The sequence below is a fragment of the Apis cerana genome, linkage group LG1 (assembly GCF_029169275.1).
Source record: "Apis cerana isolate GH-2021 linkage group LG1, AcerK_1.0, whole genome shotgun sequence".
In the NCBI taxonomy this organism is placed as follows: domain Eukaryota; kingdom Metazoa; phylum Arthropoda; class Insecta; order Hymenoptera; family Apidae; genus Apis; species Apis cerana.
This window is the reverse complement of record NC_083852.1, coordinates 18,867,579-18,881,995: the sequence shown is the minus strand read 5'-3', so window position 1 is coordinate 18,881,995 and position 14,417 is coordinate 18,867,579. Positions and strand designations below refer to the sequence as shown.

General features: G+C 24.5%; 3 protein-coding genes across 14 annotated transcripts; all 3 read left to right on the top strand.

The window, feature by feature from the left end:
• The first annotated feature begins 1 nt into the window (after position 1).
• Positions 2 to 1,848, top strand: LOC108004326 (RNA exonuclease 4). Of its 2 annotated transcripts, none has more exons than XM_028664003.2 (2): positions 2 to 134; positions 677 to 1,848. In XM_028664003.2, exons 1-2 carry the CDS (start codon positions 31 to 33, stop codon positions 1,503 to 1,505), a joined length of 933 nt encoding a protein of 310 aa, XP_028519804.2. In that variant the 5' UTR covers positions 2 to 30; the 3' UTR covers positions 1,506 to 1,848. The 2 variants fall into 2 exon arrangements, with proteins under 2 accessions (XP_028519804.2, XP_016922624.1); XM_017067135.3 differs by lacking the exon at positions 2 to 134 and adding an exon at positions 447 to 587.
• Positions 1,849 to 3,925: 2,077 nt separating this feature from the next.
• Positions 3,926 to 6,487, top strand: LOC108004349 (senecionine N-oxygenase-like). 2 transcript variants are annotated; one of them, XM_017067196.3, is made up of 9 exons: positions 3,940 to 4,084; positions 4,244 to 4,401; positions 4,599 to 4,812; positions 4,926 to 5,064; positions 5,141 to 5,402; positions 5,507 to 5,610; positions 5,675 to 5,762; positions 5,823 to 5,986; positions 6,065 to 6,487. In XM_017067196.3, exons 3-9 carry the CDS (start codon positions 4,619 to 4,621, stop codon positions 6,371 to 6,373), a joined length of 1,260 nt encoding a protein of 419 aa, XP_016922685.2. In that variant the 5' UTR covers positions 3,940 to 4,084; positions 4,244 to 4,401; positions 4,599 to 4,618; the 3' UTR covers positions 6,374 to 6,487. The 2 variants fall into 2 exon arrangements, with proteins under 2 accessions (XP_016922684.2, XP_016922685.2); XM_017067195.3 differs by lacking the exon at positions 4,244 to 4,401 and having other exon boundaries at positions 3,926 to 4,084.
• Positions 6,488 to 6,664: 177 nt separating this feature from the next.
• Positions 6,665 to 14,357, top strand: LOC108004348 (membrane-associated guanylate kinase, WW and PDZ domain-containing protein 1). 10 transcript variants are annotated; one of them, XR_003696199.2, is made up of 12 exons: positions 6,670 to 6,929; positions 7,799 to 7,878; positions 7,946 to 8,171; positions 8,285 to 8,688; positions 8,748 to 8,936; positions 8,997 to 10,137; positions 10,210 to 10,345; positions 10,412 to 10,954; positions 11,100 to 11,270; positions 11,370 to 11,504; positions 11,764 to 11,877; positions 12,448 to 12,677. XR_003696199.2 is itself a non-coding variant. In XM_017067193.3 (11 exons), the coding sequence occupies exons 2-11, from the start codon at positions 7,830 to 7,832 to the stop codon at positions 12,610 to 12,612; spliced, it is 3,147 nt and encodes a 1,048-aa protein (XP_016922682.1). In that variant the 5' UTR covers positions 6,665 to 6,929; positions 7,799 to 7,829; the 3' UTR covers positions 12,613 to 14,357. The 10 variants fall into 10 exon arrangements, 6 of the variants coding, with proteins under 6 accessions (XP_016922682.1, XP_016922679.1, XP_016922683.1 ...); XR_003696198.2 differs by having other exon boundaries at positions 11,764 to 11,881; XM_017067193.3 differs by lacking the exon at positions 11,764 to 11,877 and having other exon boundaries at positions 6,665 to 6,929; positions 9,009 to 10,137; positions 12,448 to 14,357.
• The last annotated feature ends 60 nt before the right edge of the window (positions 14,358 to 14,417 follow it).

Below are 14,417 nucleotides of genomic sequence, written 5' to 3'. Positions count from 1 at the left end.
AAGCTTTTGAGAAAAACAATCCGTCAGTACATGACAAACGTGACAAATATAAATTTTAGAATATTTTCTATTTATTCTAGCATAATAATTCCTTTAATTTTTACGGTGCTTTTTGTCGTTATATTACTTATAAGGTAGAAAAACTTTCACATTATTCAAATGGATAGAAACAAAGCTGTTGCTTTTAGTTACCCCCTCTTCTTATTTGAAAATATCAACCCGTAAAATAAATCGAATGAATATGTTTTCTTGTGTTAAAATATTTTCTTGATTCATAATATTATTAAATGAAGATCTTTTGAATATAAGTTTTGTTTGTAGATTTATACAATCTTTCTTTAATTAGATACATTCGAAAAGAAAAAAATGATTGAATCCATTTCTAAATATAAAAGTCTTTTGAATTTGTGCCGCCATATTTAAGTTGACATATTACTTAATAATTTATAATAATTTATACTTAAAATTTACTTATTTTTGAATTAATTCAAAAATAGATATAGTATATTTTATTATTCGATAAGTGTTGTTTGTTTTAGATTACTTAATTATGACTATTTATCTTTATACACGTGTTAAATGAATAGGTTAGGAAAAGTAACCTAAAATATAAAAACAAATAATATTTAATATATTTATCCATAATGGTGTTTTATTAACTTTTTTTTTTTTTTAGGAAAAACGAAGAACAGCAAAAGCAATGCCGTTCTAAGAAATCTGCTAATAAGCGAACTATGGATAAAATGGATAATAAAAATACTCAGCGTATGACTCCATATACGGAGCGTAATGCGTCTGGTCGAAATTGGGAAATGTTTAGAAATTTAGTATTTAATTCGCCATCATTAAATCCAGAGTCTGGAAAAGAGAGTGTTAAAAAAAAATCATCACCACATCAGAAATCAAGAAAAAAGCATTATTCATCTATATTAAATGTGGATCATATAACATCACATAATGACGAAGAAGTAGTTTTTGATGAAAGTAGGAAGAAATTAACAAAACAAATAGCAATTGATTGTGAAATGGTAGGTATAGGAGATGGTACTGAAAGTATGTTAGCTAGAGTATCTATTGTAAATCGTCATGGTTTCTGTGTTTATGATAAATATGTAAAACCAAGAGAACCTGTTCAAGATTATAGAACTAAAGTTAGTGGAATTAGACCTCATAATCTTCAAAATGGAGAAGAATTTGAGATTGTTCAGAAAGAAGTAGCAGAAATTTTAAAAGGCCGCATTTTAGTTGGTCATGCACTAAAATATGATCTTGATGTATTATATCTTTCTCATCCAAGAAAACATCTACGAGATACTTCTAGATTTAAAACTTTCAGACAATTATCTAGAGGAAATACTCCTAGTTTGAAGAAACTAGCACATGAATTACTAGGTAAAGAAATACAAACAGGGGAACATAACTCAATAGAGGATGCAAGAGCTGCAATGCAATTATATATGCTCTACAAAAATAAATGGGAATCTGAACTATATTCTAAACGATAATTTGGATTATAATGAACAATCTGTACATTTTTTATAAAAAAATTCTGAAAATTTTGTATATATATAACAAAGTTCAAATATTTGATGAACATTTATTTAAAAATCTATCTTTTAAATATAAAATTATTCAAAAATAAATAAAAATATTTTTATTTTATATAAAATAACTTTATATTAAATATTTTAATTTTTTTCATGATCATGTTTAATAAAAATTAATCTTCAGACTTTAGAACGTATGAATATTAAATCTATATAATTAAATATGTAAATAGAATACTGTTACCAGAGTGTAAAAGAATTTATGTTAAAAATTTCAAAATATATTTCTTTTTTATATAAATTATAGTGCCTATGTTCTTTTATCTGAAATATTTTTTAATATTATTAAAAAAATTAAATAAGTTGTCTTATTAGATAAAAAAAAAAGAAAAATAAACGATGTTCAATGATAAAATTAAATATATTCATTTTATACAATTTATTCATGAATCTATTAATATTAAGTAAAATGACAAAAAATTTATTTATTAAAAAAAATGTAAAGGTATAACAGCTCCGAAAGCTAAATAGAATATTTATTATTTAATAAATAGAACAATAAAAAAATATATATATATATATATAATTAGATATTTTTAGCATTTTTTTAGCTTATAAAATTTCCAAAAAAAAGTATAAACAAAAAGAATAAATTATGGAAAAATGAAAAAAATAGAAAAAAAATGCATTATTTTTAATTCAAATATATATTCAAATATATATAACAAGTAAATAATAAAAAGATAGAATAAGAATTGACTATACTCGCCATCTCTTGAGTAACAAAATCTCTCCAAAGAGTAAGATAGAACAAAAAAATAGAATAAAAATTGATTATTAGTACCAACTTTTGAATATTTTTAAAAAATATTTTTTGTAGCACTCAAGAGATGGTACTAACAGTTAATTCTTATTCTATTTTTATCTTTCTCTTAATATTTACTCTTTTTTTCTTGAGTTTTTTTTCTCTTTATATTTGAGTTTTGTGTACGGCACTCAAGAGATGGCGCTGATTCCACAATTTTTATATCTATCTCTATCCTTTTTCTACTTGTTTTTTTTTCTTTATATTTGCTTTCGGCGCGTAATTATAAACGAAGTACGAAATTCTTCTTAATGAATTGATTGTACTTTCATCGTTTCTCTTCTAAAATTATATATCTTAATTTTTATATCTTAATATAAAATATATTTTTATATCTTAATATAAAAAATATACATATTTACAATGTATTTCTATGAGATTACAATCTTGTAATATACTCTGTGATATGATACAAGTATTTTAACGCAAAACACCGCGCGATGATAGCTTTGGAATTTAAACAAATGAAAGTCTGACAACAAAATCAAAAAGAAATTGAATATATTTTATTTAAAAATAATATTAATACTATTGTTTGTTAAATCTATTTTTTCGCAATTTATTATTTTATAAAGCATTATAAAACATTCTTAAAACATGCAATTAATTGTCCAAATACTAATATCTAATACTGTTATCGAATAGTAAGAGATATTTAATATTATAATTTATATAGTTCATAATATTTAATATTATTTAATATTATATAATTCATAATATCTCTAATAAAAGATTATAAACAAAATATTAATTTATAAATTATTTTTATATTTTTAAATTTTGATTGCATTTACAAAACATATTTAATAAACATATTTCATTGTATTTCACCATTTAATTTTTTAATTTTACATATAAATAAAATTTAAATAATCAAAAAGATTACATATTGTAAATTATTTTTTAAAATATTATTTTTGATAGCATTAAATTTAAAAATTTTGTACGTCACATATATACTTTCTATAGAATTTTATCCATTCAGCAAATATGTTAAAAATGCTGTTATCAGTATTTATCTTTTTTATCTATTAAATATTTGAAATTTTATGACACAATATCAAAAAAAATAAAATAAATTATTTAAATTTAAAAAAAATATAATATTTATTTGTTTACCAAGAAAATTAAAACAAAATTTATAATGAAAACATATAAATAATAAATATATTATAAGAATAATACCGAAGAAAAAATTATGAAGTAAAATTATTATAAAAATCCTATTATAATTTTCATATTATCAAATGTATATATATATTTTTCTTTACTGTATAAAATTAATTAATATGTTATAATATCTTTTGCTATATAATTTTATTAAATTTTTAATATATATATATCCAATATATAATAACAAACTTTACTAATAGTAATAGTACTATAATGAAATTTTAAAAATTCATTAACCATTTATGGTTAACACATTGACAGATTTCTAAAGAAGGCATATGCAAGGCTTGATATTCATTATTTTTCAGTATTTTATATGTGTATCTTTTATATAGAAATGTATAGAACACAATGACCTTGTTATCAGTAACAGTCATTTTTCGAATGATACACTTCAACTGATTATTTCAAGACTGGTCATTTCGTATTTCTTCACTGATTACAATACATCAATATTATTACAACTCTACTCTAATCTACGATTATTTTTTTGTTACTTGTGAGTATACTATATTAATTAACATTATTCAAATTTCATTAAACAAAAATTAATCTGGAAACGCATATTACTTTCTGTTTACTTTCTTGTTAAATATGTAATAGTAATATGTGAATGGGAAATTTATGGAAAAAATTGTTTTTTGTATTCTGTTCCAAGTTCTTCATATTTATTGAGCTACAATATAGTTTTGCTGTACAACATAGGAAAGTCACGCAGTAATAAGGAAAGTATAATATAAGAGAAAAAAAGAAGGAATGTTCGCATTGGTACAACTTTCAATCGTTGCAGCTTTCCCATTTGTAATTTGATCGTGTGTACGTACGGGAATATTACAGGAATATCGATAACGATTAAATTTATATATTTTATTTTTAAAAATTATAAATAACATTTAAGTGAAATAGAATTTTTTTATTATTATTCAATTATTATTGAACCGAGATAAAAATTCTCTTAAAGATATAAAAAATTGTAAGAATTTTTACTAACAAGTGCATTTTAAAATTTACAGTTTTTAACAAATTCTTAAATATGAAGATCGCTGTGATCGGTGCTGGATCCGCTGGTCTTGCTGCTCTACGACATTGTACTTCTGATATATATGACACTCAAGTAATATGTTACGAAAAAACGGATCAAGTAGGCGGTACATGGGTTTACAGGGAAGAAACAGGTTTAGATCGATATGGTTTACCAATACACACCAGTATGTACAAAAATTTAAGGCAAGTCAACTAAGTCAAAAAGAAGTTGAAAAATTATTTATTTATCTTGTTGAAGATATGTCTAATATGTTGTTATATTATTTTTTAATAATATATTTGATATTTGTTTTCAGAACAAATCTTCCAAAAGAAGTGATGGGATATCCTGATTATTCTGTTCCGGATAATCCTGACAGTTACTTGACTCGAACGCAAATACTTGAATTCTTAAATTCATATTGTGATCATTTTAATCTCCGCCAGTATATCCAGGTATTATATAATTTATTAAGAATATTCTATTGTAATATTAGATACGTATCTAATAGATATCTATGTTTTTTTGCAGTTTCTTCATAATGTCGAACTAGTGGAACCATCGGTCGGAGATCGAAAATGGATGATCAAAGTGAAAGATTTAAAAAGGAATATCATTTTAGAAGAGTCATTTGATGCAGTTATGGTATGCAATGGTCATTACTTCGAACCTAGCATACCAAATTTGAAAGGTCAAAAAATTTTTCAAGGAGAACAATTACATAGCCACGATTATAGGGTGCCAGATATTTTTACCGATAAAACTGTAGTTGTACTTGGTGCCGGACCTTCGGGTAACGTTATTTGTGATCTTTTATTTTTTATATATAATTTTATTAATATAATTTTATATATAAGAAAAATATTTTTTTGTTAAACTTTATAAAAAAAACAACAGGAATGGATTTAGCTTTGGAAATATCGAAGAAAGCGAAACGTATAATTTTGAGTCATCATCTGAAGGATCCCATAGGCACTGTATTTCCTGACAATGTTGTTCAAGTAAATGATATATACAAATGTAATATAAAAAAATATAAAATTATTTCAATTTGTAATTTTTTAGAAACCAGATGTAAAAGAATTGACCAAGCACGGTGTTCTTTTTAAAGATGATACTAATGAATCTGTTGATGCGATATTTTATTGTACAGGTAATTATCAATTTAATTTTTTATAAAATAACTTAATTATTTTTTTCTTTTTGATCAAAGGATATAAATATAGCTTCCCCTTTCTGAGTGAAAAATGTGGAGTACGGGTAGATTCTAATATGGTGACACCATTATGGAAGCATTTGATATCGATTGAAAATCCCACCCTTGCATTGATTGGTCTTCCCTTTTATGTTTGTGCCTTCAGCATGTTCGATTTGCAGGTGCGATTAAAAAAAAATAATATTATAATAAGATACAAGAACTATTTTAGAATGAGTCATTTTATCTATTGATCGAAGGTCCGTTTCGTTCTACGATATTGGTCGGGAAAAAAGAATTTTCCTCCTAAAGCAGATATGCTGAAAGAGGAAACACAAGAATTGGAAAGTCGCAAAAAAGAGGGTCTGCAAAAAAAACATTTTCATATGATGGGATTTAAGCAGGATCACTATTATGATGATCTTGCAAATACTGCTGGAATAACGCCATTACCTCCAGTTCTTACAAAATTGCATAACGAAAGTAGTTTGCTTTTCTTGGATGATTTGGTACATTATCGGGAAAAGAGATATAAAATCATCGATGATTACAATTTTATTCAACTTTGAAATGGTATCTTCTTCGGAATATGGAATAAACATTCGCCAACTTGATACATTTATTATAAAAATATTATTTTGTATTTAATCGACTCAATTATAAATATTAAGATAGACAGAAAATTGCTATTTTCACTTATTTTATAATATTAATTATTTTATATAGAATGATAAATAAATTGTAGATGTTTTCGTTATAATAATATAATATAAAAGTAAATTAAAAATAATATATATATATATTAAAATCATATTTTATACATTTTCCTAATATAAATTGAATTCTTTTGAATACATTTCGTGATTGAATTTCGCGCCATGTACTAGTGCATGATCTAACCGCAAGGTGTATCTGAATATAGACGTTAGTTAAATACCTCAGTTGCGTGCAGTGCAATACGTGATGTAGATCTGTGACAAACGTGAATACGTATCGCTCCATTCTCATTTCGAAATGATTATTTCCGCGGTCCCGAAGTGATTCAGTGTTGAAATATTTCAGCCTGTTTTTATGGCTGAAGCACCATGATTGAATCAATTGGGAATTGTATCGAAAGAAATCAATGTAAGTAGACTTTGATGAAAAAAGTATCTACAAATTATGTAGATACTTTTCTAGTTCGTACTATCATTATTTTCTACTTGGTGAATTTCATATAGCTCAATTATGTTCATTAGTATTGTAAAAAGATATTGAAAGTAATGTATCGTTATACCAAAAAAAAAAAAAAAAAAATAGAAACTCTTACTGAATCTTTCACTGTGACAAGAAGTTTTATTTATGTCGAGATCAACCGACGTTACATTTCTAGATAGAAAGTTGCATTCAATGATGCGCGATATGTGGGCTACGCACAGACTCTCTCGGGTGAATGCATTTGTAAGAATGCATTCACGTCCGCCGTGTGTCGTGTTTCTCTTTAGCTTTATGTAATTTTACTACGAACACCTGTCCGATAGGATCTTGAATATCGTATCAATATCGGCATTTAAACAATAGTGTCAAAAAGTCAGCTACGTTTTATTGTCAACGTTTTCGTTTTCCTTATCTGTCAAATGTTTGAAATAACTGATAGTAATTTTCGGTTATTTGAATATTACCAATCTGGAAATACTGTGATTATTAATTGCCAGTAAATAATTTTAGAGAAACATAAAAAATATTTTAGAATGTTGACTATAAAATATGTCACAATTCGTGAAATATAATTTTTAATTTTGATACTATGTTTATATACTGATACTGATTTCATTTCTATGAAATTTATATATTTCATACTTTGTTATATTATTTATTTTTTTATTTCGTTTATTTAATTTTATTATTAATTATATTACAAAATATTATATTTAAATCTAATAAATTTTTAACTTTAAAAAAATATTAACATGCAAATGAAATTGTTCATACTTAATTTTTTTATTATTTAATAGGATATTAAGGTGGAATTAAAGAAATTATAAAATGGCTACAAGAACAGAAGATACAACATCTATTGATAATACTAATGACGGTATAAAAATTATTATTTATTATTTTTAAATATATTTTTATTATATATTGCTACAATGTAATTTTAGGAGAAAGTATGGATAAAGAGGTATTAGCAATTAGTGGAAATGATGAAACTAATCATCGTATTCCACCAACATATTTGTATAATTCAGGTTCTGAACAAAATACAGGAATATCTAATCAGGAACAAAACAATAAAAATCGTACTCAAGCTTCAGAGGATCAGTTAGGACCTTTACCACCAAATTGGGAAAAAGCCTTTACAGATACAGGAGAAGTTTATTTTATAGAGTATGTATAATGTAAATTTTTTAAATTATTTTTTAAATTTTATAAATTATATTGTTATATAAATTTTATATATAGATATATATATATATATATAAAATATGATTATTTTACAGTCACAATACAGGTACTTCTCACTGGTTAGATCCACGTTTATCTAAATTTCAAAAAAGATCTCTTGAAGAATGTTTAGATGATGAATTACCTTATGGTTGGGAGAAAATAGATGACACTCTCTATGGTACATATTTCATTGATCATGTAAATCGTAGAACTCAATATGAAAATCCTGTATTGCAAGCCAAACGGGCACAACAAAATTTAGGAGAAAGAAAGAGTCCTAATTTTACAAGAAATCCTGATAAATTAAAAGGTCAAAAAATAAGAACAACTTTAATAAAGAGTACAAGAGGATTAGGATTTACAATTGTTGGTGGAGATGATTCAGTGGAAGAATTTTTACAAATTAAAAGTGTTGTACCAAATGGTCCAGCATGGTTAGATGGAAAATTGCAAACAGGTAATATAAAATTATTGTTTTTTATCAGTAGATTTTTTGAATTTAAAATTTTATTACAGGAGATGTATTAGTCTATGTTAATGATACATGTGTTTTGGGTTTTACACACAATGAAATGGTAAGTGTTTTCAAATCAATTAGCAGTGGCGAAACTGTTACATTAGAAGTATGTCGTGGTTATCCATTACCATTTGATCCAAATGACCCAAACACAGAAGTGGTTACAACTATTGCTGTAAATACTCCAGGTAAAAATCTTATCAGATAATAATATATTTTTGTTAGAAGAATAAATTTTATTTTCTCAGATATTTTAACAGAAGATCCTAGATTATACATGGATTTGGATCCTGCTTTGCAAAGTAATAGTCGTTTCAATTTTTTGGATTCTACATTCTTGCCAGTACATAATCTTCAAAATGGTGAAAATCTTGCCACAACTTCTGTCAATTCAATGCCAGATCTTTGTATTTCGGATAAAATTAATACAATTAAAAGACCTAGCAGTACAGATATTTTATTATCTGAAAACAGTGATTTGAATGATTGTAAAGATTCATCAACGTCTTCCAAACCAGAATTTCTCAGTATTGCGATTGTGAAGGGTACTATGGGATTTGGATTTACAATAGCAGATTCTGCTCATGGTCAGAAGGTTAAAAAGATTTTAGATCGTCAACGTTGTAAAAATTTAATTGAAGGTGACATTTTAGTTAATATAAATGATATTAATGTGAGAAATATGTGTCATTCAGAAGTAGTACAGGTTTTAAAAGATTGTTCTCGCAATGAAGAGGCACTGATACATGTACAAAGAACAACATCAAAATCAAACGAAAAAAAGGAAAAAAATTCACAAGATTTTTTTAGAAGTAAAACACCAACAGCCGATATTTATAGCACTCAAACAAAAACTGTTGTACCAAGTCGACCAAAAACTCCACTTATTGATACTAGAAATCGTCCAAAATCTCCATCTAGTGCTATCAGATCAAATTGGAATGAACAAAACGAAAATGAATTAAATCCACTTGATAATCGATACAAATATTCAGAATATACACATAACATATATTATAATGATCCATATAAAGCAAATATTACAAATTTATCTGATAATTTTGTTACAATGACAAATTTAGATGATGATTCTGTAAGAAATAGTACAAAAAGAGATTGGGTCACAAATGAAAAATTGAACATAAATAATGATGTATATTCTATTGATATACCTCATCATGATAATATATTAAAACAAAATGGATGCTTACATTCAGACTATTATAAAGATTTATATACATCACAATCACATTCTCAGTATAGTGAACAAGATTATAATGTATATTCCATTGGTCAAGAACAAAATGTTGATACTGGTGAAATATGGGATAAACGAAAAGAGACTACTAGTTTTGAGCATGAACAACCACATTCCAGTTCAATACCACGGTAGATAATATGGATTCATTAATTTTCTATTTCAATCTGTTTTCAAATATAAAATTAATTTTTATATTTTAGGTATCCTCAATATAACAACGAATTAGTGTGTCCGATCGTGCCTGATATAGAATGGATAGAAACCTTAGTAACTTTAATAAGACAAGATACAGGATTTGGATTTAGAATAGTTGGTGGTACTGAGGAAGGATCTCAAGTGAGTTGGAAAGTTGCTTATATCTTAATTAAAGGAAATCAAAAATATTGATAATCTAATTGTCAGCAGGTTTCAGTTGGACATATAGTACCTGGTGGAGCAGCAGACTTAGATAATAGATTAAATACAGGTGATCTCATTATGTCCGTTGATGGTGAGAGTGTTATGAATTCGTCACATCATCATGTTGTACAATTAATGATAGCTGCTGCTCAGAATGGTAGAGTCACTTTGGGAATTCGTCGCCGAATTAATACCCAAGAACATCTTCCAGAAAATCTTCAAACGTCATATAATAGACAGATGAATCTTCAATATCCTTATGATGTAACGGTCACTAGAATGGAAAATGAAGGTTTTGGTTTTGTTATTATTTCTTCAGTTAATAAAGCTGGTTCGACGATAGGTAGAATAATTGAAGGTTCACCCGCTGAAAGATGCGGGCGATTAAATGTTGGCGATCATATTCTTGCCGTCAATCATGTAGATATTACAAATGTTTGTCATAAAGATATTGTGAATTTAATTAAAGACTCGGGCTATTCTGTTACATTGACAATTGGTTACCCTCTTGATGATTGTTGTAGTAATACATCTCTATCTCAAAAGGTATTAGGCTTAACTTTAAAATAATTTTTAATTAATTAAAATAATTTTAATTAATAAAATATATATAATATAATATACGTATATACATATATTAATATATGTATTAATATAACATATAATTAATTATAAATATAATTTATTTCAGGATGAACCAACATGTGATGGAGATGGAGGACAATATCATGCTGTTGAATTAACTCGTGGAACTAGAGGATTTGGTTTTAGTATTCGTGGAGGACGTGAATTTCAAAATATGCCATTATTTGTTTTACAAATTGCAGAAAATGGTCCAGCATCTATTGATAATCGATTAAGAGTAAATATAATATAAATATAATATTATTGGAATATGATTATATATAAATGATGATGATATTTTAATAATAAATTTAATTTAATTTATTAATAAATTTAGGTCGGCGATCAAATAATTGAAATAAATGGAATTAATACTAAAAATATGACACATACAGAAGCTATCGAAATTATAAGAAATGGTGGACCATCTGTTCGACTTTTAGTTCGACGTGGTTGTCAAATGCCTTCAGTGGTAGGTGCTCCTCCACACCTCTACGACATGAATATATGAAATTAACCACTCTAAATAACATTATATTAATATTAAAAATATTAACGATATTTATTTCTGCAAATGATGATACTAATGCTAACGTTGTCCTTGTATAACATTCCTTAATAATTTTATTTGAAGCTTCAAAGTTTAACATTAGGTACCATAATAAAAAAAAAAATATTTAAAGACAATATGCAAAAGAAAACAATGATTGCAAGAGGTTGTTTTATTGCAGTGAGAGTTAGATTAATACTGTTTTACAGTACTATGACATTTGGTACAGAAATATCTGGTGCAAACGGAAAACAGTGTTATATTGTATATTTTATGGAGTTGGTTATACATAAATGTAGGTATGTAGTAAGATATATACTTTTTGTATGCGACACGTTGAAATCAATTTTTATAACTTATATGTGCAGCTTCTATATTTGATAATATTATTTACTAGTGATTATTAGAGCTTCAAATTATACATATTGCAGTTCAACAATATTAATATGGATATTGTGGACATGGTTGTTGATTTTCAATGAAATGAATTATACTTTATAATAATATTAATATTAATTACGTATTATATATAATTATAATGTTTTGATTATTAAAATGAGAAATTTTACATATTTTTAAGTTGAAAAAACAAATATGTGAACGACTTTTCTTGCAGCTATGAACGTAACTTGTAAAGTCCGATTTATAGGGATGATACTTGCTCATTCTAACAAAATTGGACTGGTGCTAACTCTATATTTAAATGATCTAATTTCTGAAAAGAAAAAATATTAATTCATCCTAACACGTGTGATAGCTTGAGAGTATTGTGCCTTACGCGTGTTCCATATTTAATAACAAAATTATTAAGCAAAAGCTTAAGCTTTTGAAGCAATTATAAATTTTTTATTGAACTTTATTGTAGAGTAATCTTACAATCGACCAAATAAGTATTCGACCGATTGATGAAGGCACCCCACGCAGACATTTATTGAAATTACACGAGATGGGTGTGCATCCTAAAAAACGTCAGAAAGTTCGATTTTTCATTTTACTCAACTGCTGTTCATCTAAAAATAGATATTTATGATAAACAAGCATTTACAAACATAATATTATTTTATTCATAATAAATTAATATTTTATAAAATTAAATATTAATTTTGAGAAAAAAATTTTTAACATCTTTATTAGGTCATTTTACATTTTTTTTATAAAATTGACCTAATTATATATTGAAATTCTTTGTATAAATGAATTAATATGTAAACAAATACGGTGAATTGCAAATGTGAATAGAGTATAATCTATTTGTAATAACAAATAGTATTAATACCTATAAAATGTAGGATTTACTTATTTTAATATCTGTGTAGAAAAATTATTCTCTACTAGTAGATTTTTTACTAAAAGAACTTGAAGTATCTAAATTAAATATTTTTGTATATATACTCCGTAGTAATTGTATACACTCAGGAATATTTTGATAAATTCACGATATTTACGATATAATATTGTGATGTTAATCATAAAATAATATGCTTTTGAGTATATGTATACAATTTGTGAAGAATCTCTTTATTAAATAATAATCTCTTGCATTATTATTTTACTTTTTGAGCAGCATTTAAAGAATATTGTCGATAATTTTTTTATTATAATATAATATTTATTATGATTATTGTACGAAATATATGCGAATAGCAATAATTAAATTAAGTACTGATACAACCAAAGAAACAAATGCATTTAATCATTTTGAGATGCAATGTAAAAGATACAAAAAAAAAATATTACTACATTTATTATTTAAAAACTTTATTTAAAATAAAATAAATAACATACTTTCTTTTATTAATTATATGGAAATATTTATAATAAAGTAATTGAAAAAAATTATTAATAAAATTGAATAGAGAATTGAATAAAATAAATAAAAAATCTTTTCCGATTTTTTTTTGCGAAATTGAAATGTATTGAACATAAAAAGTTAATAAATATATTTTTTTACTAGTAATAACTACAAAAAAAAATGTTTGAATAAAATATAATGAAGTTAAACGCTAAAAATGAATTTGTTAAACAAGATTGATTTAAATTATATTTTTATCTTTAAATCTTTTCGAATATAAAAAACTGTTTTAAAAATCTTAAGAATTTGTATAAAATTTTTATTGTTTATATTTACTTAAGCTATTTTACATGTATCTTATCAATAAGAAACAATAGTAAACGCATTTAAAATTTATTACATTTTATCTATATTATATAGTTATGTTTATTTTTATAATTAAATATAAAAATATATATATATACATACATATATATATGTATATATGTATGTGTGTGTATATATATATACATACACACATTTACAATTTGTATATTATATAAAATAGTGCAAACAAATTATAAATATTTAAATATTAAAAAGATACATTAAAAAATTATGTGTGACATTATTAAGATAGTTATAAGATAAAAAAAATAGTTTTCAATTAAAATGTATTCACTATCTTTATAATTTTTATCATCATTAAAAAAAATTTTATCTTCTATAATTACGTTATGATTTTATCTCTTATAAATATATTGCATCGTTTTATTAAAAATATTATATATTTAAAAATTGAAAATATTGTATCATTAAACATATTTTTTTTTGTTATAATTACTGTATAATTATTAAATTTTTTGAATCTTTCGATATTTATTATAGATTAATATTTGATAAATTTGTTATTATTGAACTTGAAATATCATTATTATTATTAAAATTCTATTATAGAATTATTATTGTTGATACATATATCAATAATAAACATTTTAATTAATAATGTTGAATTTACTTTTCATTAGAAATAATAAATTTTATGTTTATTTATGTTCGTTAAA